The following is a 26,407-nucleotide window of genomic DNA, read 5'->3' as shown; positions in this document are numbered from 1 at the left end:
AGTACTAAGTAACTGTTCCCCCTAGAGGCCATAAGCGCAACTGCAGGTGTAGTAGCAAGTTACGATTTTTTAATTTATTAATTGTCTTGGAGAGTAAATACTACGCTGACAGGAAAGGCGAAGGGAGAGAGGGTTACTGTGCAACCAATTATACAATTGAAATATTTTTTTTCACTCAAACTTGGCAGTAAATACTGTTTAAAGTGACGTTAGCCCGCAGTTAGCTTTGCCCGTTAGCATGTTAGCTTCTTCTTCGTGATTAGATTAGTGTGTATTGCTTTCTCCGCACCGGGGGCAGTCAAGTTGCAAACATGGTTTTCTGGCCAGAGACACCAGGGGGAGATGAAAGACCCTCCAATCATCCCATAAACACTTGTGTTACCCCCACAGGGACTACGGAAAGGATTTATTAAGGTAAATAAGTTACTTAGTACTGCTTTAATTTTGAACTGTAGGCTGACATTAGGGGTCCTGATGAACGGTTTACAGTCAGTAGCTTTGTGTCAATCAGTCCAAGCTGTTTCTCCTTCTTCCACCGGTCACTCAGGCTGACCAGCTTGTTCACATTTTCTGGTGACAAACTAAATCTCCTTCTTTGCACAAAATGACCTGCTAAAGAAAAAGGTCTCTCAGTTGTGGCAGGAGTCCCCAAGTATTTATTTACTGGCAGATCATTATTTATATATTTTTTATTTACCAGATCAGAAAATATAGGCCTCTGTGAGTGTTGGAAACATGTGCGCGTCTCCTGATTGGTCAACAGTGTCACGTGATCACTGTCACAACAACGCAGTTCATGCTGCTGGAGCTGCTGCTAGTACGAGCTTCAACTTGGCGATAGTTCTGTCAAAATGGAGATAAACGTCGACAACACGAAGATGCGGGACGTATTTCTTTGGATTTAATAAGAAAAGGAAACGGACATGAGGCGGAGGAGACAGTGGAGAGCGGAAAAAGAGAAGCTAACGGAGAAAAGTAGCTGGAAAGTCCGTCTCCAAACTCAGTAAGTGCTGTGGTTAAACTCTGCTCGCGGTTGAAATGTAGCTGGAAAAGGCTCTGGTGAACTTTTGGTGATAAAGTTGCGCTGTTTCGTGTGGGGTTGTGGCCATGAAATGAGATGTTTATGTCGCTGTTTTGAAAGAGAAGTGAACACGGATGGGCTGCGGTGTTTTTCTGTCTATTTTCACTTTGTCATTGGCCGCTGCTTCTGAGTGTCGCTTTGGAACCGCTATATTCACTCATGTTTCTCCTGTGCGTTGGGCATAAAAGTCGTGTAATGTGTGCTGACCTTAAAATATCACGGTGAAAGTCATCATAGCTTGTAGAGTATAGACCCAGCTCCCAACCCAGCTTTGAGAATAGATTAACGGCGATATTTGTTTTATCGCCCGATAAGAGTCTCGCATTAACGCAGCACGTTAATGCCGATAACGGCCCACCACTAGAAATAACATATAAGCTTAACAAACATGACACTATATTTTATGATTTCCCTTGCTCATTAAATATTTTTTTGAATTCTTTTCAGGTTTGAGTAAAATAATATAACACTTTGGGATGAAAATGCAAAAAAGAAGTCCATAACTTGAAGCGAGGATGGCAAATATCTCCACAGCAACACTGAACTTTCCTGGAGAGCTGACATAAGCCGGGATAAAAGTGATCCAGACTGTACAGAAGATCAACATGCTAAAAGTGATGAACTTGGCCTCATTAAAGTTGTCAGGCAGCTTACGAGCAAAGAAAGCCAATACAAAACATAAAACAGCCAACAGGCCAATGTATCCGAGTACAGCCCAGAAGCCAATGGCTGAACCCATAGCACACTCCATAATGATTTTGTAAGTGAACTGTTTCAGGTTTTTGGAAGGAAATGGAGGTGATATTGTTAACCAGAGGACACATATCAGCACCTGTACCAGAGTAAAGGCTACAACACTGAGTCTCTGCTGAAGAGGCCCGAACCACTTCATGACATTACTGCCTGGAAGTGTGGCTCTGAAGGCCATCAGCACCACTATAGTCTTCCCCAGAACACAGGAGATACAGAGGACAAAGGTGATGCCAAACGCTGTGTGGCGCAGCATACAGGACCACTCAGAGGGACGGCCGATAAAGGTCAGAGAGCACAGGAAACACAGGCTCAGGGAGAAGAGCAGCAGGAAGCTCAGCTCAGAGTTATTAGCTCTCACTATTGGAGTTTTTCTGTATTTGAGGAAAATCCAGGCCACAACACAAGTCATGCAGGTCCCTAATAAAGAGGCAGCTGTGAGAAGAGCTCCCATTATTTCTTCATAAGACAGAAACTCTGTTTCCTTCTTCACACAAGCGACTCTTTGGGCATTGGACCAAAAATCTGTAGGGCATTGGATACAAGTGATGGAGTCTGTAAATATTCAGAGAAAAAAATCAGTCAATGCCTGTGACAATATTTAAAATGAGATACATAATTTTGGCAAATGTGTAACATATAAATCTTTGAAACCTGTAGTGTTACTTATTTCTCCCTCTGCACAGGGTGTACAGTCAAAACAGCAAACAGGCTTTCCTTTCTGGAGGACTTTACGTGTTCCTGGTAAACATGGTTTACTACAAATGGATTCTGGCACCTGCAGAAAAACATGTACAGTATATTTATAAAGCTACTATACTGCTTCATATTGTAGCCTCCGTGAATTACTCCCCTGCTTTGAATTCTGTGCCCAAAATAGAGATGTGTTTTGTAGTTTCAGCTGTCGGTCCACAGGTAAAGAAGCATCATACAAACCAACTGTGACAAACTCCACTGTGCCCTGTGCCGTAGGCTGCCAGTTTATAATTTCATATTTAGCAGCAGGGTCACCTTTTTCATTGAAATAAACCTCTTCTCCTTCTTTGGTTTGGAAACGAATGTTTTTTAGATGCTGCAGAGTCTAAGAAAAACATACAATCATTTAAGTACTTGAGTGAGCAGGCAACAACACTTGTCACCATACGCACCATGGATGGATCCAGAGTCACATTCGTGTCACAGGTTTTGTTACATTTGAAGATTTTGTGCAGGGCATGAGCCACTGCATACACTCCCTTATAGACATTGTTTAAGATTGGCATCAGTGACATGTCGGTGAAGCTGTTGTGCACATCACTCAGGTCTTCAGCTCCTGTACATCGTTTGTGGTTGTTCTTTGAATTAAATTCACAGTTGAACAGAGCTTCCCAAAAGTTTGTGAACAACTGATTACCAGATGAGTTTAAAGGCTTCACATCCATCATAAAATCTTGAATGCCGCGGACATGAGCCTCTGGGATGGACAACCCTATAGCCCCATCCAGAATGTGGTGCTTATTCATAGCCACTGTTTTCGAATCAAAGATCCAGGCCTCTGTGCCAACCCACTGGTGACCCGTCACATTGTGCTCAGATAAGGCTCTGATCAGAATGATAATGTCCTTAGGTTGCATAAAAGTGACAATAACTTTGGAAGTGGATTGTTTGATTATATTGACTATACTGAGTAATTTTTCAGGAGGGTCAGTACTGATGAAGGGCACAGAATACTCCAAACAGATGCCCAGCTCATTGGCTGTTTCAGTAAAAGTGGCCATGCCATTGTTGCCATAATCATCATTTGTTCTGATGGCTCCCACCCATGTCCAGCCAAAATGTCTGACCAGCTGGGCCAGGGCTCTGCTCTGGTACAGGTCACTGGGTATAGTCCTGAAGAAAGAAGGGTATTTGGCTTTGTCACTCAGACAGGCACAAGTGGCAAAGTGGCTGATCTGAGGGAGGGAACAATCATGAGCATATTTGAAATCAATCGTTACATTTCAGTAACAAATCCACACACCAGTGGTAAATGAAATGGTCCAATGACGGTAGCTATGGCCATGCTCATTGAGGATGCACTCACTCCCAGAATAGCCTGCACTTGTGCTGATCTGGTGCATAGCGTTTCAGAGGAAACGAACGTTGCTTCATTGCCGTTAGCGAGGGCTAGTGCTCCTGCAACTCCATGAGGAGTGGATCCACAAGAATCATACATCTTATATCCCAAAGAGACACCTGGCAGCAGGTCTGAACTGTTGTTTATCTCTGCTATTGCAAAGAGCATAGCCTGTGCAAACTGGAAATTCCTGATATTTAAGCTGAGAACAGAGATTGTTTTACCACTCTTATTTAGTACACTCTATTTGTGTAATGTACATAAATTCATAATGATAAAAAAAAAAACATGAATTCTCAATTTTCCTTGAGGGTATAATGATGGAGTGTGTAACTTACCTGACGCACTGCAGTGGCAGTGGTTTTTGAGTATAATTATTCTGCCTGATAATCCAGCTGTCATGAAAAGAAAAAATCCCCCCCAGCAAAAGTTCACCATCCTTCAAAAAACTGAAGCTTCTTTGATCCCCTCTCTTAAAACAAATGTTGTCTTTAGTATGTAACAAAGCAGCCTTCATGAGCAGACAAAGTAAAGCCAAACCACTACAGTCTGAGTGTCTGACCATCATTGGTGTGGGCCTGCGAGTGGCAGTTCCCTGAGAGCAGCACACTCATTGTGTTTTTATATCACAGTAACATCACGTGATCTCATGTTGAGGTTGAATGTTATAATTAGGGATGCACCGATACCACTTTTTCTAAAACTGAAACAAATACGAGTACTTTGATTTAAGTACTTGCCGATACTGAATACCGATACGAGTACATGGCATTTTCTCCAACATGCTTACTTTTTCACAGCAGACTGGTTAGTAATTAGTCAATTTACCTATTTACATTTCCTTAAGTGAAGGAGGCTACAATTTTAAGAGAAGTTATATCAAAATTGTACAGATTTTTTTCATTCAATATGATTTTTATTTTTTATTGCACTGTCCATCATAGACAGAACACCCCATGTACAAAAGCTCCAATCCCTTTGCTTTATTCATTTATGTATTTTTTTTTTTTTACAATAGTATTGAGATGGTTACTATGGAAGCCCGTTTCCGCCATGTTAAAAAAATAAAAGCCCAACAGGAAGTCTAAATTTCGAGATTTAAACTCGAAATTTCGAGATTTAAACTCGTAATATGAGATTTAAACTCCTACTACGAGTCCTACTCGGAATTACGAGTTTTTAAGATCCGTAATCATAGACGTCAGCCCTAATTTACTTTGAAAATCCGGATGTTGTTGCCGTTCTCTTTCCTGTCTGATGCGTCTCAACTGTGGAGCTGGATCTGGCCGGCCGAGCCGTATCTTGGAATCATATCATGCCTGAAAAACAACTGCCTCTTTGCTTCTGCCATGTCCTATGGATACCCCTATGGTCTCCCCGCTTGATTAAAGGGCGATGCATGTGCAATCCTCCTCATTGTTGATAAAAAAATAAATAATTGCAATTAACCACCAATGCGTCAATCCTGACCCAGTGTGTGATAATCTTCAAGGCTGCATTATGTGGTTACTGGCTTTATTGACGTTTTTAGTGTATAATACTTAATTCCACAAGATCCATTATTGGAGCTGGATGCTAGAGCTGCTCAGAAGCTAGTTAGCTCCGGGTGCTAAGCAATCGTCTACGGCCATAAACTGCAAAATCAACCAGCCCGGCTCAGTGTGTGATCCTTGTTAAAGGGATGCTTTATGTAGATGATGGGTTTATTGACTTTATTCATGCATATTTCACATTTTCACATGATCATGATCATCCGAAGTTCATCGAAGTTCATAATGCTGCGATCGTAGCATTAGCTTTGGGAATGCCCATGCATCATCAAGGCCTAAACACATTCCTATCGTGGATACAGTCATTTTTAATACGTTTTCTTGTCATTTCTTTTAATCCTGGGTGTTGAGGTAAAATAAACACTTCTGTAAAAGTCCCAGAGTTGCTGTAGCTCCGGTTCACAACACGATGAAGCTAATCCTCCATGATTGTTTACATTTGCACCAGTGGTTCCGCTGTCCCCGCCGTACCGACGTCTATGATCACGGATATGAAAAACTCGAAATTCCGAGTTTAAATCTCGAAATTCAGAGTTTTAAAAGTTGTAATTTCGAGATTTAAACTCGTAATTTCAAGATTTAAACTCGTAGTACGAGTTTAAAAGTCGTAATTTCGAGATTTAAACTTGAAATGTTGTGTTTTAAACACGAAATTGTGACTTTTAATCCATAGGTTACTTATGGATTAAACCAACCCCGTGAACTGCTACCTTAACGTGGTGGGGTTGTTTGAGTGCCCGAATGATCCGAGGAGCTATGTTGTCTTAGGCTTTATGCCCCTGGTAGGGTCTCCCATGGCAAACAGGTCCGAGGTGACGGGTCAGACGAAGAGCAGTTCAGAAGACCCCTATGGACGTGACACATTCAAGGACCGTGACGTCGCCCGGCATGGCGCAGCCGGGGCCCCACCCTGGAACCAGACCTGGGGTTGGGGCCCGAACGCGAGCGTCTGGTAGCCGGGTCTGCCCACGAACGGACGACGTGGGCCCGCCCTCCTGTGGACCCACCACCCACAGAGGGATCCGTAGGGGTCGGGTGCGGAGAGGACTAGGTGGCAGTCAGAGGCGGGTGCCTCGACGACCTGGTCCACATGCACAACTTCTGGCGTTCGGGACTTGGAACGTCACCTCGCTGGGGGGGAAGGAGCCTGAGCTTGTGCGGGAGGTTGAGAGATACCGGCTAGATATAGTCGGGCTCACCTCCACGCACAGCTTGGGTTCCGGATCCCAACTCCTAGAGAGAGGCTGGACTCTCCATTTTTCTGGAGTTGCCCGCGGGGAGAGGCGGCGGGCTGGGGTGGGTTTGCTCATATCCCCTCAGCTCAGCCGTCACGTGTTGGAGTTCACCCCGGTGAACGAGAGGGTCGCGTCCCTACGCCTTCGGGTTGGGGACAGGTCTCTCACCGTTGTCTCGGCCTACGGACCCAACATCGGTGCAGAGTACCCGGCCTTCTTGGACTCCCTGGGAGGGGTACTAGATAGTGCTCCGACTGGGGACTCCATTGTTCTGCTGGGGGACTTCAACGCCCACGTGGGTAACGACAGTGAGACCTGGGAGGGAGTGATTGGGAAGAACGGCCTCCCCGATCTGAACCCGAGTGGTGTTCTGTTATTGGACTTCTGTGCTAGTCACGGTCTGTCCATAACGAACACCATGTTCGAGCATAAGGGTGTCCATAAGTGCACGTGGCACCAGGACACCCTAGGCAGGAGGTCGATGATCGACTTTGTAGTTGTGTCATCTGACCTCCGGCCGCGTGTCTCGGACACTCGGGTAAAGAGAGGGCCTGAGCTGTCAACCGATCACCACCTGGTGGTGAGCTGGATCCGCTGGCAGGGGAGGAAGCCGGTCAGACCTGGCAGGCCCAAGCGTGTTGTGAGGGTCTGCTGGGAACGTCTGGCGGATCCCTCTGTCAGTGGGGTCTTCAACTCCCACCTCCGGAAGAGCTTCACCCAGATTCCGGGGGAGGCTGGGGACATGGAGTCCGAGTGGACTCTGTTCTCCTCCTCCATTGTCGATGCGGCTGCTCGTAGTTGTGGCCGTAAGGTCTCTGGTGCCTGTCGCGGCGGCAATCCCCGAACCTGGTGGTGGCGCCCGGAAGTAAGGGATGCCGTCAAGCTGAAGAAGGAGTCCTACCTGGCCTTGTTTGCTTGTGGGACTCCTGAGGCAGCTGAGAGGTACCGGCAGGCCAAGCGTGCTGCAGCTCGTGCGGTCGCGGAGGCAAAAACTCGGGTCTGGGAGGAGTTCGGGGAGGCCGTGGAGGAGGACTATCGGTCGGCCTCGAAGACATTCTGGCAAACCATCCGGCGCCTCAGGAGGGGAAGCAGTGCTTCACCAACACTGTTTACAGTGCGGGGGCTGCTGACCTCGACTGGGGATGTCGTCGGGCGGTGGAAGGAGTACTTCGAGGACCTCCTCAATCCCGTCGTCACGTCTTCCAATGAGGAAGCCGAGGCTGGGGACTCGGAGGTGGGCTCGCCCATCACCCAAGCTGAAGTCACCGAGGTGGTGAGAAAGCTCCTCGGTGGCAGGACTCCGGGGGTGGATGAGATTCGCCCTGAGTACCTTAAGTCTCTGGATGTTGTAGGACTGTCTTGGCTGACACGTCTCTGCAACATCGCGTGGCGGTCGGGGACAGTGCCCCTGGATTGGCAGACCGGGGTGGTGGTCCCCCTCTTTAAAAAGGGGGATCGGAGGGTGTGTTCCAATTACAGAGGAATCACCCTCCTTAGCCTCCCCGGTAAGGTCTACTCCGGGGTGCTGGAGAGGAGGATCCGGCCGATAGTTGAAACTCGGATCCAGGAGGAACAATGCGGTTTTCGTCCTGGTCGTGGCACACTGGACCAGCTCTATACCCTTCATCGGGTGCTCCAGGGTTCGTGGGAGTTCGCCCAACCAGTCCACATGTGTTTTGTGGATCTGGAGAAAGCGTTCGACCGCGTCCCTCGTGGTGCCCTGTGGGGGGTGCTCCGGGAGTATGGGGTCCGGGGCCCTCTGTTAAGGGCTGTCCGTTCCCTATATGACCGCAGCAGGAGCTTGGTTCGCATTGCCGGCAGTAAGTCAGACCTGTTCCCGGTGGGTGTTGGTCTCCGCCAGGGCTGCCCTTTGTCACCGGTTCTGTTCATTACTTTTATGGACAGAATTTCTAGGCGCAGCCAGGGGCCGGAGGGTGTCCGGTTTGGGAGCCTCAGGATCTCATCTCTGCTGTTTGCGGATGATGTTGTTCTGATGGCTTCAACAAACCAGGACCTTCAGCACGCTCTGGGGCGGTTTGCAGCCGAGTGTGTAGCGGCCGGGATGGGGATCAGCACCTCCAAATCTGAGGCCATGGTTCTCCACCGGAAAAAGGTGGCTTCCCCTCTACAGGTCGGTGGGGAGTCCTTACCTCAAGTGGAGGAGTTCAAGTATCTCGGGGCCTTGTTCACGAGTGAGGGACGGATGGAGTGTGAGATCGACAGACGGATCGGTGCGGCGTCAGCAGTGATGCGGTCGCTGTATCGGACTGTCGTGGTGAAGAGGGAGCTGAGTCGAGGGGCAAAGCTCTCGATTTACCGATCGATCTACGTTCCCACCCTCACCTATGGTCATGAGATTTGGGTAATGACCGAAAGGACAAGATCGCGAATACAAGCGGCCGAAATGAGTTTCCTTCGCAGAGTGGCTGGGCGCACCCTCCGAGATCGGGTGAGGAGCTCAGTTACCCGGGAGGAGCTCGGAGTAGAGTCGCTGCTCCTTCACGTCGAATGGAGCCAGCTGAGGTGGCTCGGGCAGCTGGAGGAGGTGTGTGTGGATCGGGAAGTTTGGGCATCTCTGCTGAGACTGCTGCCCCCGCGACCCGGCCCCGGATAAAGCGGAAGAAAATGGATGGATGGAGGTTACTTATTACTGAAGATAAGTTGTCTCTCTTTTTGCCTTTACTACAGCTCCGTGTGGATTTTCTCGTGTGTTTATAGTAACTTAGCCAGTAGCCAACAGCATTTTGATTGTTTTGCTGCAGCTCATTTTCGCTCAATATGGACACGCTGTATCTCTTTAAGTTGGATTTTCGGAGTACTTTTTAGTCGCTGGGTTAGTTTTTCGGATGAATAAGTCACCAAAATTGTTAGCCACGAGTTAGTGGCTAGTTAGCAACATCAGCAACGTTAGCGTGTATCTTGTAAACACTGCAGACTCCACGCACTAACAACATTTAGCTCTGATTAAATCCAGTACAGACTCTGATTTAGGCAGTCTAATCTGTAATAAAGTCAGCTCTATGTGGAATATTGTACTTCCACTAAAGAGTTCTCCAGTTTGTTGCCAATTTCTCTCCTCAGCGGAGACGTGTAGAAGTGCCAGCCGCACGTCAAGGGGTATCGCTTTCTGGTATCTGAACCTCATTAATGAGTGTGAGTATGAGTAAAAACATGGTGTATCGGCCCAATACCCGATACTGGTATTGGTATCGGTGCATCCCCACACTGCGTTCCAAATTATTATGCAAATTGTATTTTTGTATCAAAAAGGTAAAAAAATTAATAAAAAAAATTAATGAAACTCATGGATGGTATCGTGTCTCGGGGCTCTATATCACTGACATTAATCTCAGAGACCTGTGATGATTAGTTGTCAGGTTAAGCCCAGTTAAGGGAAAAACTGCTGAAAAAGGGTGTTCCACTTTATTAAGCAGATCATCATTTTCAAGCAATATGGTAACGAAAAAAGGATCTCTCTGCTGATGAAAAGCGTGAAATAGTTGAATGCCTTGGTCTAGGTATGAAAACCTTCGATATTTCATGAAAGATGAATCGTTATCATCATACAGATAAGAGATTTGTTGATGATTCAGAGCACACTCGGGTTTGTGCAGATAATGGCACAATAAGGACGGTTTCTGCCAGACAAACACATCAGATTAAGAGAACAGATGCTACAAAGCAGCAGACAGGTATTTGAAGCTGCTGGTGCCTCTGGAGTCTCCCTAACATCAAGGTGCAGGACCCTCCAGAGGCTGCAGTTGTGCATAAAACTTCAATCTGGGCCTCCCCTAAACTGTTAATTGAATGCTGATGAACAGAAATGGCTACAACGGGCTCAGAAGTACATGAGGACTCATTTTCAAACAGTCTTGTTCACTGATGAGTGCCGTGTAACCCTGGATGGTCAAGTCAATGGAGTAGTGGATAGTTGGTGACTGGCCACAATGTCCCACCAAGGCTGTGACGTCAGTAAAGAGGTAGCGGAGTCATGTTTTGGGCCAGAATCATGAGGAGAGAGCAGGTGTGAAAATGACCTCTGAAAAATATGAGGAGTTTCTGACTGACCACTGTCTTCTATGCTACAAAAAGAAGAGCCATGCTTTCCCAAACAAAATCCTCTTCATGCATGACAAAGCACCATGTCCTGCTGTAAAGAATACCTCTGCATCACTGGCTGCTATGGGCATAAAAGGAGAGAAACTCATGATGTGGACCCCCTCCTCCCGTGACCTCAACCCTATTGAGAACCTTTTGAGCCTCAACAAAAAAACATTTCTATGAGGGTGGGAGGCAGTTTTCATCCAAACGGCAGCTCTGGGAGGCTATTCCAACATCCATCAAGCAGAAAATGTCCAAAAACTCACAAGTTTAATGGATTTAATAATTTTGAAGCTGCTATCACACAAGGGCTCCTATGGTAAAATATAGCTTGACCTGTTCATATTTTTTTGATTGAAATAGCTTTTGATTTCAGTAAATATGGCTTCCTAATGCTAGAAATTCAACAAATGACCATTTTCAGTTAATTACAAGCTTTAAAATGTATTGAAATGATGAGTTGCATAATAATTTGGAACAGTGTATTTTGAGGTTTTTACTATATTTATTTTTGAAAAAAATACTGTTATCACTGGGAGATTTTTTTCAACCACATTTAAATGATCCTCTACCAGTTAAAGACTTGAAAATTATGCTGACTCTCATTTGAGTTGACAATTTAGAAAATCTTCGGAAAATGTAATTTGCATAATAATTTGGAACACAGTGTAGTTATTATCTCAATGTATAAACATTTAAAGAGGGGGTATTATGCTTTTTTCACATAGCACCAGTCTATAGCACACTACAATGATGACGAAACCTTCTGTTGGTCTGTAAATGCAGTAGATTAAAATAACTGCCTTGTATAAAATTGCACTCTCAAAATGGCTGTAGCGAATGGCTTGAAATTGGCCCCTCTCTCCCCGACCCTTTCCGACACGCCCCCTCCACACGCTGTCTGTGGCATCATCACAACACTCCGCTCGTTGTCTCCACACATATTCAAACTACGATAGATTTTCGGTGCATATTTAATTTTTATTGTTGGAAAGGACCTACGCTTTATCACTTTGTGAACAATGGCCACACAGGATATGATTTGATCCAGCGTCTGACCCGGAAAGTGACTTTGCTTTGGAGACGAACTTCCACACCGCACGCTAAGGAGCTGTTGCCTGAAAAATAACTGCTGTTTGGAGGCTCTAGTCCCTCTTTGCCAGAGGTGGGAGTAAGTCACTAAATGCAAGTCAAGTCCAAGTCGTGAAGGTCCAAGTCCCAAGTAAGTCCAAGTCAATCGGTCATGGGCTCAAGTCAAGTCAAGTCATAGCTTTTGTCAAGTCAAGTCAAGTCAAGTCTTGCTTAAGCCGGCAAGTCACCTCAAGTCACAAACGCCAGCGTGTCTACTTTTCAAAATGTGTTTAATCTTGAAAATTACAAATGCTTTCTCAAGATATAGCGATTTTAAAAGTTTAGGCTAAAATCAAACCTTTTAAAATCTCATGGATTTGGATTTAAGTTTCAAGTTTCAAGTTTAATGGTTTTGTATAGCCCAATATCACAACAGAAGTTGCCTCACAGGGCTGCACCAAACATTAAGGCAATGCACCAAACATAAAGTCTAATTAATATTTAATTGCCAAAAAATTCAAACTAAATATATTTTAAATGAACAGTCTATGTACAAAATTACTGGGACAGCATTTTAAGGAAGGGGGCCCGGGGGGGGCCGACTTAAAAAAAAAAAAGAATGAAACAGAGTCTTTTAAACATGAGCTGCTATTCCTTGTACTATGAAATATAAATATAAAATATTATTTTTATTTTTGTTACTCTCTGGCGGTTTTTCTGTCAGTGGTTCCCCTGTACTGCCCCAGCCCCTGTATACTCGGATTCGCCCCCACTCAAAATACATTCTGCGTAGCCTTTAGTCCAGCTGTCACTGGGCTGTGTGCGGATGCGTAAAATAGTCTCTAAATGCGGTAAACTTTGTGTGAACGAATTAAAACATCGAAAAGCCCCAAGATTTCGGTTGATTAATCCAGCTCTTACGCATCGTCGTTCTGGAGGCCGCATGTTTGCGCTGTAGGTACAGTCCATTGTTTCAAACGTTTTCCTGTCCGTAAATCTCCTCCTCTTCACTGTCTTTCGAAAACTTTAAATGTATCCAAAGAAATATTTCCTCCTGCCTTTTCGCACTGTATTGATTAGACGCTCCGTCTGGAAACCGAACGCGCATGTGGCTAATTACCATATGTAAACATAGATGCGCCGCTTTTACGAAATTAATCCTGATCTTTCGACAGTTTCACTCAAATAAATAACTATAAAGTCACAGCAAGTCATTGAGAGTCATTGGCCTCAAGTCCAAGTTAAGTCTCGAGTCACAAACAGCAATTCAAGTCTTTTTGGAGCTTTGGTCAAGTAAGTCTCAAGTCCCAAAAATTTCGACTCGAGTCTGACTCGAGTCAAGTCATTTGACTCGAGTCTCCCACCTCTGCTCTTTGCTACTGCCATCCCCTATGGATCTCTAGCTATTCCCCCACGGACTACACCAAGAACTTCAGGAGCCCATGCGACTCAAAAGACGAACATTATCTGTGCAGGTGGACAATGGTTATTCGAGGTTGCCCCGTTAGCTTGTTATAATCGACTACAGCTCATTGTTCATGAAAAGTCTGCAATAAACCACAAATGTGTAAAGCCAGGCTCAGTGTCTGATCATTATAAAGGCTGCTTCAAGTAGTTGCCTGCTTTATTGACGTTATTTGTGCAAAATATGTTGCTTGTTTTCAATGAATGTTCCGAGCTGGTTGTTAGCTTGTCGCGGCTAATAGTGCCTTAGCTCCGGGAGAAAACCACTTGGCTACGACCCACTGTAGATGAAATGTGAGCAATAAACTTCCAAATCAACAAGCCAGGCTCCGTGTGTGATCATCATAAAGGCTGCTTCAAGCAGTTGCCTGGTTTAGTGACGTTATTAGTGCATAAAATGCTGCTTGTATTCAATGAATTCAATGAACTAGCTGTTAGCACCTCGCGGCTAGCTTGTTAGCTCATGGAGAAAGCCACTCGGCTACGACCCATTGTAGATGAAATGTGAGCAATAAACTTCATAATCAACAAGCCCGGCTCAGTGTGTGATCATTGTTAAACGTTTTTTTATGTATGTGGTTTTATGGGCTAATGCACAGTGACCCCACGTGATTTCCGCCTGGACAGTCAGCCAGACGCTGTCCTTCCTGTCCGTTATCTCTTCCCATTAAAAATTAGCAGGTCCCACAGAAATGAAGCAATAGCTTAAGATTTGGCAAAGGACAGCTAGTAAAAGTTAAGATGTGAGTGGAGCAGGTTAAAAAATATTACATGAGGCGCAACGACTTCACTGGAGGAAACGCGGCTAACAAAATAAAAAATAAAACTATCGCAAAGTTTTGAACGAGCCTGCGCAAAAAAGAATTGTCCTGTTAGTAGTTTAAATAATATTTACTTGTTTACATGTTATATGATCATTTTTCAACACTAGCCTTTAGCTCTAAGATAAAAGCTCCTACCTTACAACAGCTGGCGTTTCCTTTGGGTGCTGGATTCACAGCGAACATGATGTGTGTAATACGTTGCTGTGACTGTCCATCAGTAACTCGTTGTCCTTAACCAGATCCTGAGCTATCTCTATATTTGTGTGGGAACCTGCTAATTGTGAATGTAAACGATCGCTGACAGGAAGTACAGCGTCTGGCTGACTGGCCAGGAAGACGTCACGTGCGGAAACTGTGCATATAGCCTATTGACTTTATTCGTGCATGTTTCTCGTTTTCACGTGATTGTAACGCCCAGAGTTCCGTCTGACAACCAGTAGGTGGACAAAATTGCAGAGCCAGGTATTGTTTTTAAAAAGGTAAAGTTTTAGTATTACAAAAAAGTCAAATTGTTAAAAAGGTAGGATAAAAGGGGGGATTTTTCCAAAAGTGCGGTGTGCGTAACGGTCAGGAAGGGGAAAAGTTAATGGAGGAGTTGGGTCGGTTCTGTTGGTCCGACTGGCAAGACCTGGCAGCTGTGACGCGAAGCATTGCTGGGCTGCGGTGTGTCGGACCTTTGGCTTGGACCCACTTTGCTTCTCCAGAGGGCCACGCCCGTAGCTCCCCCTTCCACACACCTGCACAAGTGTAACCAGAGACAGAGAGGTTAGTCACATGTACAACACTTGTTTTAAAGTATGTATTGGTCATGTTAAGTTATTAAAGTATGCAGTTTAGAAGGTAGGGCTGCTGCGAGTTACCTGCACAAGTGTAACCAGAGACAGAGAGACAGAGTGGTATGTGCCTGCTGCTTAAGTAGAGTGTTCCCTGAGCTGATTCCCGACACCTGTACTGCCACACCAAGACACGCCCACAGCACACAAACACAAAGAGGAGGAGGTGGGGATACAACTCTACCAGGTTACATGATGACTCGAGGTTTAGCTTAGCACTATCTTTCTTCGGAGGCTCTGTGCATCATCAAGGCCCTAAGACATTCCGAGCGCAGAACCAGCCACTGAAATAAGTGTTCCTTTCACCGGTTTTAATCCTGGGTGTTTAGGTAACAGAAACACTGATGTGTGTCTTTGTAAAAGTCTCAGAGCTGCTGTAGCTCCGGTTCACAACACATGAAGCTAATCCTCCATGATGACTCTGACTGTTTATATCTTAGGGCTAGACACTGCGGGGAGGGGGTTCTGCTGAGGAGCAGTGGTTGGTTAATCCGCAGGTGACGAAAGGTCGGAGGCATCTCCAGGAGGTGGGGGTGTGCCTAGGAGGACTCAGGCAAACCTATCCCTAAGATGGCTGCCATCAGAGTTTTTACAGATTACTCAAAAATACGTGAATGTGCCAAGGCAACACTTCAGGCATGTTTTTAATGAGGGAATGACATAATAACATGATGTAAAGCTTGAAAAAGTCAATTTTGCATAATACCCCCCTTTAATACACTTAATAATAATAAGTTAAATTTTCACTGAAATGTGTTCAATACCTCACTTGTCTTTGGATTTACTCAGGAATTACACAATGCAACCAACGATGATGATGACATTTATTTCAAAGCTGTTAAAATCCAGGGTTTTACTTTTTCATTAAAATATTTTTACAGCATCACAGTTGATCCTTTGTTTTGTAATGTAGCTTTACAGTCCTCTGTGAGAGACTTTGCCCATCAGATGTTTCTTTGTATTGTGCTCAGGTTTTAATAAAAGGATGTAGCATTTAGGCAAAAATATGCAAAACAATAGCCCATAGCTGGAAGCCAGAATTGCAAATATCTCCACGGCAACAGTGAACTTTCCTGGAGAGCTGACATAAGCTGGGATGAAAGTGATCCAGACGGCACAGAAGATCAACATGCTGAAAGTGATGAACTTGGCCTCATTAAAGTTATTAGGAAGTTTACGAGCCAAGAAAGCCAACACAAAACATAAAACAGCCAACAGGCCAATGTATCCGAGTACAGCCCAGAAGCCAATGGCTGAACCTAAAGCGCACTCAAGTATAATTTTCTCTTCAAAGTGGTTCATATTTTTTAAGGGGAACGGAGGGTTGATTGTTAACCATAAGATGCATATTACAACTTGTACCAGTGTGAAAGCAAGAACACTGAGTATCTGCTGAAGAGGCCCGAACCACTTCATGACATTACTGCCTGGAAGTGTGGCTCTGAAGGCCATCAGCACCACTATAGTCTTCCCCAGAACACAGGAGATACAGAGGACAAAGGTGATGCCGAACGCTGTGTGGCGCAGCATACAGGACCACTCAGAGGGACGGCCGATGAAGGTCAGAGAGCACAGGAAACACAGACTCAAGGAGAGGAGCAGCAGGAAGCTCAGTTCAGAGTTATTAGCTCTCACTATTGGAGTTTTTCGGTATTTGAGGAAAATCCAGGCCACAACACAAGTCATGCAGGTCCCTAATAAAGAGGCAGCTGTGAGTAGAGCTCCCATTATTTCTTCATAAGACAGAAACTCTGTTTCCTTCTTCACACAAGCGACTCTTTGGGCATTGGACCAAAATTCTGGAGGGCATTGGATACATGTGATGGAGTCTGTAAATATTTAGAGAAAAAAATCAGTCAGTGTCTGTGACAATATTTAAAATGAGATACATCATTTTGGCCAATGTGTAACATTTAAATCTTTGAAACCTGTAGTGTTACTTATTTCTCCCTCTGCACAGGGTGTACAGTCATAACAGCAAACAGGCTTTCCTTTCTGTAGGACTTTACGTGTTCCTGGTAAACATGGTTTGCTACAAATGGATTCTGGCACCTATAGAAAAACATGAACTGCATATTTATAAAGCTACTATACTGCTTCATATTGTAGCCTCCATGAATTACTCCCCTGCTTTGAATTCTGTGCCCAAAATAGAGATGTGTTTTGTAGTTTCAGCTGTCGGTCCACAGGTAAAGAAGCATCATACAAACCAACTGTGACAAACTCCACTGTGCCCTGTGCTGTAGGCTGCCAGTTTATAATTTCATATTTAGCAACAGGGTCACCTTTTTCATTGAAATACACCTCTTCTCCTTCTTTGGTTTGGAAATGAATGTTTTTTAGATGCTGCAGAGTCTAATAAAAACATACAATCATTGAAGTACTTGAGTGAGCAGACAACAACACTTGTCACCATACGCACCATGGATGGATCCAGAGTCACATTCGTGTCACAGGTTTTGTTACATTTGAGGATTTTGTGCAGGGCATGAGCCACTGCATACACTCCCTTATAGACATTGTTGAAGATCGGCATCAGTGACATGTCGGTGAAGCTGTTTTGCACATCACTCAGGTCTTCAGTTCCTGTACATCGTTTGTGGTTGTTCTTTGAATTAAATTCACAGCTGAACAGAGCTTCCCAAAACTTTGTGAACAACTGATTACCAGATGAGTTTAAAGGCTTCACATCCATCATAAACTCTTGAATGCCGCGGACATGAGCCTCTGGGATGGACAACCCTATAGCCCCGTCCAGAATGTGGTGCTTATTCATAGCCACTGTTTTCGAATCAAAGATCCAGGCCTCTGTGCCAACCCACTGGTGACCCGTCACATTGTGTTCAGATAAGGCTCTGATCAGAATGACGATGTCCTTAGGTTGAATAAAAGTCACAATAATTTTGGAAGTGGATTGTTTGATTATATTGACTATACTGAGTAATTTTTCAGGAGGGTCAGTTCTGAAGAAAGACACAGAATACTCCAGACAGATGCCCAGCTCATTGGCTGTTTCAGTAAAAGTGGCCATGCCATTGTTGCCATAATCATCATTTGATCTGATGGCTCCCACCCATGTCCAGCCAAAGTGTCTGACCAGCTGGGCCAGGGCTCTGCTCTGGTACAGGTCACTGGGTATAGTCCTGAAGAAAGAGGGGTATTTGGCTTTGTCACTCAGACAGGCACAAGTGGCAAAGTGGCTGATCTGAAGGAGGGAACAATCATGAGCATATTTGAAATCAATCGTTACATTTTAGTAACAAATCCACACACCAGTGGTAAATGAAATGGTCCAATGACGGTAGCTATGGCCATACAAATCGAGGAACCACTCACTCCCAAAATGGCCTGCACTTGTGCTGATCTGGTGCATGGCGTCTCAGAGGAAACAAATGTTGCTTCATTGCCGTTAGCGAGGGCTAGTGCTCCTGCAACTCCATGAGGAGTGGCTCCACAAGAATCATACATCTTATATCCCAAAGAGACACCTGGCAGCAGGTCTGAACTGTTGTTTATCTCTGCTATTGCAAAGAGCATAGCCTGTGCAAACTGGAAGCTCCTCATATTTAAGCTGAGAACAGAGATACTTGTTTTACCACTCTTATTTAGTACACTCTATATGTGTGAAGTACATGAATTTCCTTGAGGGTATAATGATGGAGTGTGTAACTTACCTGACGCACTGCAGTGGCAGTGGTTTTTGAGTATAATTATTCTGCCTGATTATCCAGCTGTTGTGAAAAGAAAAAATCCCCCCCAGCAAAACTTCCCCATCCTTCAAAAAACTGAAGCTTCCTTGATTCCCTATCTTAAAACAAATGTTGTCTTTAGTATGTAACAAAGAAGCCTTCATGAGCAGACAAAGTAAAGCCAAACCACTACAGTCTGAGTGTCTGACCATCATTGGTGTGGGCCTGCGAGTGGCAGTTCACTGAGAGCAGCACACTCATTGTGTTTTTATATCACAGTGACATCACGTGATCTCATGTGGAGGTTGAATGTTCTTATCTCAATGTATAAATGAAGAGTTAATTTAAAAAAACAGATCAGCGCCACTGAAAAAAAATCAACGTATGCTTGCATTTCTCTTTACATAGCAGTGTTTTTCATTACCAGGTCTGTTTCAGTGCCATGAAAATATAAAGTCACAAGATAATCAAATTTACACAACTTTAGCTTCACAAGTGTCATCTGTAGAGTACAGTAACACATATCCAAAACAATTCTGACAAAAATAAAAAAACTTAGATTTCTGCTTTTGCAAATGAACTCTTCAAATTGTTTAGTACGCTTGCCATTAAATTTTCACTTAAAGGTACTATACTTGTCTTTGGATTTACTCATGAAAAACACAATGTAACCAACGATGATGATCACATTTATTTCAAAGCTGTTTAAATCCACAGTTTTACTTTTCATGAAAACCTTTTACATCATCAAAGTTCATCCTTTGTTTTGTATTGTAACTTTACAGTCCTCTCTGAGAGACTTTGCCCATCAGATGTTTCTTTGTATTGTGCTCAGGTTTTAATAAAAGGATGTAGCATTTAGGCAAAAATATGCAAAACAATAGCCCATAACTGGAAGCCAGAATTGCAAATATCTCCACGGCAACAGTGAACTTTCCTGGAGAGCTGACATAAGCTGGGATGAAAGTGATCCAGACGGCACAGAAGATCAACATGCTGAAAGTGATGAATTTGGCCTCATTAAAGTTATTAGGAAGTTTACGAGCCAAGAAAGCCAACACAAAACATAAAACAGCCAACAGGCCTATGTATCCGAGTACAGCCCAGAAGCCAATGGTTGAACCTAAAGCGCACTCAAGTATAATTTTCTCTTCAAAGTGGTTCATGTTTTTTAAGGGGAACGGAGGGTTGATTGTTAACCATAAGATGCATATTACAACTTGTACCAGTGTGAAAGCCAGAACACTGAGTCTCTGCTGAAGAGGCCCGAACCACTTCATGACATTACTGCCTGGAAGTGTGGCTCTGAAGGCCATCAGCACCACTATAGTCTTCCCCAGAACACAGGAGATACAGAGGACAAAGGTGATGCCGAACGCTGTGTGGCGCAGCATACAGGACCACTTAGAGGGACGGCCGATGAAGGTCAGAGAGCACAGGAAACACAGGCTCAGGGAGAGGAGCAACAGGAAGCTCAGCTCAGAGTTATTAGCTCTCACAATTGGAGTTTTCCTGTACTTGAGGAAAATCCAGGCCACAACACAAGTCATGCAGGTCCCTAATAAAGAGGCAGCTGTGAGTAGAGCTCCCATTATTTCTTCATACGATAAAAACTCTGTTTTCTTCTTCACACAAGCGACTCTTTGGGCATTGGACCAAAAATCTGGAGAGCATTGGATACAGGTGATGGAGTCTGTAAATATTCAGAGAAAAAAATCAGTCAATGTCTGTGACAAAGTTTAATATGAGATACATCATCTTGGCAAATGTGTAACATATAAATCTTTGAAACCTGTAGTGTTACTGATTTCTCCCTCTGCACAGGGTGTACAGTCATAACAGCAAACAGGCTTTCCTTTCTGGAGGACTTTACGTGTTCCTGGTAAACATGGTTTGCTACAAATGGATTCTGGCACCTGCAGAAAAAACATGAACTGCATATTTATAAAGCTACTATACTGCTTCATATTGTAGCCTCCGTGAATAACTCCCCTGCTTTGAATTCTGTGCCCAAAATAGAGATGTGTTTTGTAGTTTCAGCTGTCGGTCCACAGGTAAAGAAGAATCATACAAACCAACTGTGACAAACTCCACTGTGCCCTGTGCCGTAGGCTGCCAGTTTATAATTTCATATTTAGCAGCAGGGTCACCTTTTTCATTGAAATAAACCTCTTCTCCTTCTTTGGTTTGGAAACGAATGTTTTTTAGATGCTGCAGAGTCTAATAAAAACATACAATCATTTAAGTACTTGAGTGAGCAGGCAACAACACTTGTCACCATACGCACCATGGATGGATCAAGAGTCACATTCGTGTCACAGGTTTTGTTACATTTGAGGATTTTGTGCAGGGCATGAGCCACTGCATACACTCCCTTATAGACATTGTTGAAGATCGGCATCAGTGACATGTCGGTGAAGCTGTTGTGCACATCACTCAGGTCTTCAGCTCCTGTACATCGTTTGTGGTTGTTCTTTGAATTAAATTCACAGCTGAACAGAGCTTCCCAAAACTTTGTGAACAACTGATTACCAGATGAGTTTAAAGGCTTCACATCCATCATAAACTCTTGAATGCCGCGGACATGAGCCTCTGGGATGGACAACCCTATAGCCCCGTCCAGAATGTGGTGCTTATTCATAGCCACTGTTTTCGAATCAAAGATCCAGGCCTCTGTGCCAACCCACTGGTGACCCGTCACATTGTGATCAGATAAGGCTCTGATCAGAATGATAATGTCCTTAGGTTGCATAAAAGTGACAATAACTTTGGAAGTGGATTGTTTGATTATATTGACTATACTGAGTAATTTTTCAGGAGGGTCAGTTCTGTATAAAGGCACAGAATACTCCAAACAGATGCCCAGCTCATTGGCTGTTTCAGTAAAAGTGGCCATGCCATTGTTGCCATAATCATCATTTGATCTGATGGCTCCCACCCATGTCCAGCCAAAGTGTCTGACCAGCTGGGCCAGGGCTCTGCTCTGGTACAGGTCACTGGGTATAGTCCTGAAGAAAGAGGGGTATTTGGCTTTGTCACTCAGACAGGCACAAGTGGCAAAGTGGCTGATCTGAAGGAGGGAACAATCATGAGCATATTTGAAATCAATCGTTACATTTCAGTAACAAATCCACACACCAGTGGTAAATGAAATGGTCCAATGATGGTAGCTATGGCCATGCTCATTGAGGATGCACTCACTCCCAGAATAGCCTGCACTTGTGCTGATCTGGTGCATGGCATTTCAGAGGAAACAAATGTTGCTTCATTGCCGTTAGCGAGGGCTAGTGCTCCTGCAACTCCATGAGGAGTGGATCCACAAGAATCATACATCTTATATCCCAAAGAGACACCTGGCAGCAGGTCTGAACTGTTGTTTATCTCTGCTATTGCAAAGAGCATAGCCTGTGCAAACTGGAAACTCCTAATATTTAAACTGAGAACAGAGATACTTGTTTTACCACTCTTATTTAGTACACTCTATTTGTGTAATGTACATACATTCATTTTGCTAAAAAAACAAACATACATTGTTAAAACATGAACAGAGCTAATGGTATTTCCATGAGGGTATAATGATGGAGTGTGTAACTTACCTGACGCACTGCAGTGGCAGTGGTTTTTGAGTATAATTATTCTGCCTGATTATCCAGCTGTCATGAAAAGAAATAAGCCCCCCCAACAAAACTTCACCATCCTTCAAAAAACTGAAGCTTCTTTGATCCCCTCTCTTAAAACAAATGTTGTCTTTAGTATGTAACAAAGCAGCCTTCATGAGCAGACAAAGTAAAGCCAAACCACTACAGTCTGAGTGTCTGACCATCATTGGTGTGGGCCTGCGAGTGGCAGTTCACTGAGAGCAGTACACTCATTGTGTTTTTATATCACAGTAACATCACGTGATCTCATGTGGAGGTTGAATGTTCTTATCTCAATGTATGAATGAAGAGTTAATTTACAAAAACAGATCAGCGCCATTGAAAAAATTCAACGTATCCTTGCACATTTCTCTTTACATGGCAGTGTTTTTCATTACCAGGTCTGTTTCAGTGCCATGAAAATATAAAGTCACAAGTTCTTAATCAAATTTACATAACTTTAGGTTCACGAGTGTCATCTGTAGAGTACAGTAACAAATATCCAAAACAATTCTGACAAAAAATAAAAAACGGAGATTTCTGCTTTTGCAAATGAACTCTTCAAATATTTAGTTTTTCACTTAAAAGTACCTCACTTGTCTTTGGATTTACTCATGAATGACACAACGCAACCAACGATGATCATAACATTTATTTCAATCCAGGGTTTTACTTTTCATGAAAACATTTTACATCATCACAGTTTATCCTTTGTTTTGTATTGTAACTTTACAGTCCTCTGTGAGAGACTTTGCCCATCAGATTTTTCTTTGTATTGTGCTCAGGTTTTAATAAAAGGATGTAGCATTTAGGCAAAAATATGCAAAACAATAGCCCATAACTGGAAGCCAGAATTGCAAATATCTCCACGGCAACAGTGAACTTTCCTGGAGAGCTGACATAAGCTGGGATGAAAGTGATCCAGACGGCACAGAAGATCAACATGCTGAAAGTGATGAACTTGGCCTCATTAAAGTTATTAGGAAGTTTACGAGCCAAGAAAGCCAACACAAAACATAAAACAGCCAACAGGCCAATGTATCCCAGTACAGCCCAGAAGCCAATGGCTGAACCTAAAGCGCACTCAAGTATAATTTTCTCTTCAAAGTGGTTCATATTTTTTAAGGGGAACGGAGGGTTGATTGTTAACCATAAGATGCATATTACAACTTGTACCAGTGTGAAAGCAAGAACACTGAGTCTCTGCTGAAGAGGCCCGAACCACTTCATGACATTACTGCCTGGAAGTGTGGCTCTGAAGGCCATCAGCACCACTATAGTCTTCCCCAGAACACAGGAGATACAGAGGACAAAGGTGATGCCGAACGCTGTGTGGCGCAGCATACAGGACCACTCAGAGGGACGGCCGATGAAGGTCAGAGAGCACAGGAAACACAGGCTCAGGGAGAAGAGCAACAGGAAGCTCAGCTCAGAGTTATTAGCTCTCACAATTGGAGTTTTTCTGTATTTAAGGAAAATCCAGGCCACAACACAAGTCATGCAGGTCCCTAATAAAGATGCAGCTGTGAGTAGAGCTCCCATTATTTCTTCATAAGACAGAAACTCTGTTTCCTTCTTCACACAAGCGACTCTTTGGGCATTGGACCAAAAATCTGGAGGGCATTGGATACATGTGATGGAGTCTGTAAATATTCAGAGAAAAAAATCTGTCAATGCCTGTGACAATGTTTAAACAAAATCTGTTGCAATGAGATACATCATCTTGGCAAATGTGTAACATTTTAATCCTTGAAACCTGTAGTGTTACTTATTTCTCCCTCTGCACAGGGTGTACAGTCAAAACAGCAAACAGGCTTTCCTTTCTGGAGGACTTTACGTGTTCCTGGTAAACATGGTTTGCTACAAATGGATTCTGGCACCTATAGAAAAACATGAACTGCATATTTATAAAGCTACTATACTGCTTCATATTGTAGCCTCCATGAATTACTCCCCTGCTTTGAATTCTGTGCCCAAAATAGAGATGTGTTTTGTAGTTTCAGCTGTCGGTCCACAGGTAAAGAAGCATCATACAAACCAACTGTGACAAACTCCACTGTGCCCTGTGCTGTAGGCTGCCAGTTTATAATTTCATATTTAGCAGCAGGGTCTCCTTTTTCATTGAAATAAACTTCTTCTCCTTCTTTGGTTTGGAAATGAATGTTTCTTAGATGCTGCAGAGTCTAATAAAAACATACAATCATTTAGGTACTTGAGTGAGCAGGCAACAACACTTGTCACCATACGCACCATGGATGGATCCAGAGTCACATTCGTGTCACAGGTTTTGTTACATTTGAAGATTTTGTGCAGGGCATGAGCCACTGCATACACTCCCTTATAGACATTGTTGAAGATCGGCATCAGTGACATGTCGGTGAAGCTGTTGTGCACATCACTCAGGTCTTCAGCTCCTGTACATCGTTTGTGGTTGTTCTTTGAATTAAATTCACAGCTGAACAGAGCTTCCCAAAACTTTGTGAACAACTGATTACCAGATGAGTTTAAAGGCTTCACATCCATCATAAACTCTTGAATGCCGCGGACATGAGCCTCTGGGATGGACAACCCTAAAGCCCCGTCCAGAATGTGGTGCTTATTCATAGCCACTGTTTTAGAATCAATGATCCAGGCCTCTGTGCCAACCCATTGGTGACCCGTCACATTGTGTTCAGATAAGGCTCTGATCAGAATGATAATGTCCTTAGGTTGAATAAAAGTGACAATAACTTTGGAAGTGGATTGTTTGATTATATTGACTATACTGAGTATTTTTTCAGGAGGGTCAGTTCTGTATAAAGGCACAGAATACTCCAAACAGATGCCCAGCTCATTGGCTGTTTCAGTAAAAGCGGCCATGCCATCGTTGCCATAATCATCATTTGATCTGATGGCTCCCACCCATGTCCAGCCAAAGTGTCTGACCAGCTGGGCCAGGGCTCTGCTCTGGTACAGGTCACTGGGTATAGTCCTGAAGAAAGAGGGGTATTTGGCTTTGTCACTCAGACAGGCACAAGTGGCAAAGTGGCTGATCTGAGGGAGGGAACAATCATGAGCATATTTGAAATCAATCGTTACATTTCAGTAACAAATCCACACACCAGTGGTAAATGAAATGGTCCAATGACGGTAGCTATGGCCATGCTCATTGAGGAACCACTCACTCCCAGAATAGCCTGCACTTGTGCTGATCTGGTGCATGGTGTTTCAGAGGAAACAAATGTTGCTTCATTGCCGTTAGCGAGGGCTAGTGCTCTTGCAACTGCATGAGGAGTGGATCCACAAGAATCATACATCTTATATCCCAAAGAGACACCTGGCAGCAGGTCTGAACTGTTGTTTATCTCTGCTATTGCAAAGAGCATAGCCTGTGCAAACTGGAAATTCCTGATATTTAAGCTGAGAACATACAGATACTTGTTTTACCACTCTTATTTAGTACACTCTATTTGTGTAATGTACATGAATTCATTATGATAAAAAACATACATTGTTAAAACATGAACAGAGCTAATGGTATTTCCTTGAGGGTATAATGATGGAGTGTGTAACTTACCTGACGCACTGCAGTGGCAGTGGTTTTTGAGTATAATTATTCTGCCTGATTATCCAGCTGTCATGAAAAGAAATAAGCCCCCCCAAAAAAACTTCACCATCCTTCAAAAAGCTTAAGTTTCCTTGATCCCCTCTCTTAAAACAAATATTGTCTTTACTATGTAACAAAGAAGCCTTCATGAGCAGACAAAGTAAAGCCAAACCACTACAGTCTGAGTGTCTGACCATCATTGGTGTGGGCCTGCGAGTGGCAGTTCACTGAGAGCAGTACACTCATTGTGTTTTTATAACACAGTGACATCACGTGATCTCATGTGGAGGTTGAATGTTCTTATATCAATGTATAAATGAAGAGTTGATTCACAAAAACAGAATTCAACTTATGCTTGCACATTTCTCTTTACATAGCAGTGTTTCAGTGCCATGAAAATATAAAGTCACAAGTTCTTAATCACATTTTTACAACTTTCGCTTCACAAGTGTCATCTGTAGAGTATGTCAAATATCCAGAACAATTCTGA

General features: G+C 43.7%; 4 protein-coding genes across 4 annotated transcripts; all 4 read right to left on the bottom strand.

The window, feature by feature from the left end:
• Positions 1 to 1,475: 1,475 nt before the first annotated feature.
• On the bottom strand, positions 1,476 to 4,540 carry LOC306969804 (extracellular calcium-sensing receptor-like; the record flags this gene model as incomplete). The annotated part of the gene is made up of 7 exons (XM_079565492.1): positions 1,476 to 2,386; positions 2,486 to 2,609; positions 2,685 to 2,912; positions 2,980 to 3,762; positions 3,831 to 4,128; positions 4,265 to 4,415; positions 4,489 to 4,540. 7 exons carry the CDS (start codon positions 4,538 to 4,540, stop codon positions 1,476 to 1,478), a joined length of 2,547 nt encoding a protein of 848 aa, XP_079421618.1.
• An 11,379-nt stretch (positions 4,541 to 15,919) lies between these two features.
• On the bottom strand, positions 15,920 to 18,758 carry LOC306969792 (extracellular calcium-sensing receptor-like; the record flags this gene model as incomplete). The annotated part of the gene is made up of 6 exons (XM_079565490.1): positions 18,679 to 18,758; positions 18,278 to 18,575; positions 17,427 to 18,209; positions 17,132 to 17,359; positions 16,933 to 17,056; positions 15,920 to 16,833 (listed from the first exon to the last, which is right to left on the bottom strand). Exons 2-6 carry the CDS (start codon positions 18,566 to 18,568, stop codon positions 15,920 to 15,922), a joined length of 2,340 nt encoding a protein of 779 aa, XP_079421616.1. The 5' UTR covers positions 18,569 to 18,575; positions 18,679 to 18,758.
• A 714-nt stretch (positions 18,759 to 19,472) lies between these two features.
• Positions 19,473 to 22,468, bottom strand: LOC306969785 (extracellular calcium-sensing receptor-like; the record flags this gene model as incomplete). The annotated part of the gene is made up of 6 exons (XM_079565489.1): positions 19,473 to 20,386; positions 20,486 to 20,609; positions 20,686 to 20,913; positions 20,981 to 21,763; positions 21,832 to 22,129; positions 22,290 to 22,468. 6 exons carry the CDS (start codon positions 22,466 to 22,468, stop codon positions 19,473 to 19,475), a joined length of 2,526 nt encoding a protein of 841 aa, XP_079421615.1.
• Positions 22,469 to 23,060: 592 nt separating this feature from the next.
• On the bottom strand, positions 23,061 to 26,117 carry LOC306969777 (extracellular calcium-sensing receptor-like; the record flags this gene model as incomplete). Its single annotated transcript, XM_079565488.1, has 7 exons — positions 23,061 to 23,974; positions 24,088 to 24,211; positions 24,287 to 24,514; positions 24,582 to 25,364; positions 25,433 to 25,730; positions 25,888 to 26,021; positions 26,112 to 26,117. 7 exons carry the CDS (start codon positions 26,115 to 26,117, stop codon positions 23,061 to 23,063), a joined length of 2,487 nt encoding a protein of 828 aa, XP_079421614.1.
• Between the last annotated feature and the right edge of the window lie 290 nt (positions 26,118 to 26,407).

This window comes from Gobius niger (genome assembly GCF_951799975.1).
Source record: "Gobius niger genome assembly, chromosome: 1".
NCBI classification, from domain to species: Eukaryota; Metazoa; Chordata; class Actinopteri; order Gobiiformes; family Gobiidae; genus Gobius; species Gobius niger.
This window is presented reverse-complemented; position numbering and strand designations above follow the sequence as displayed.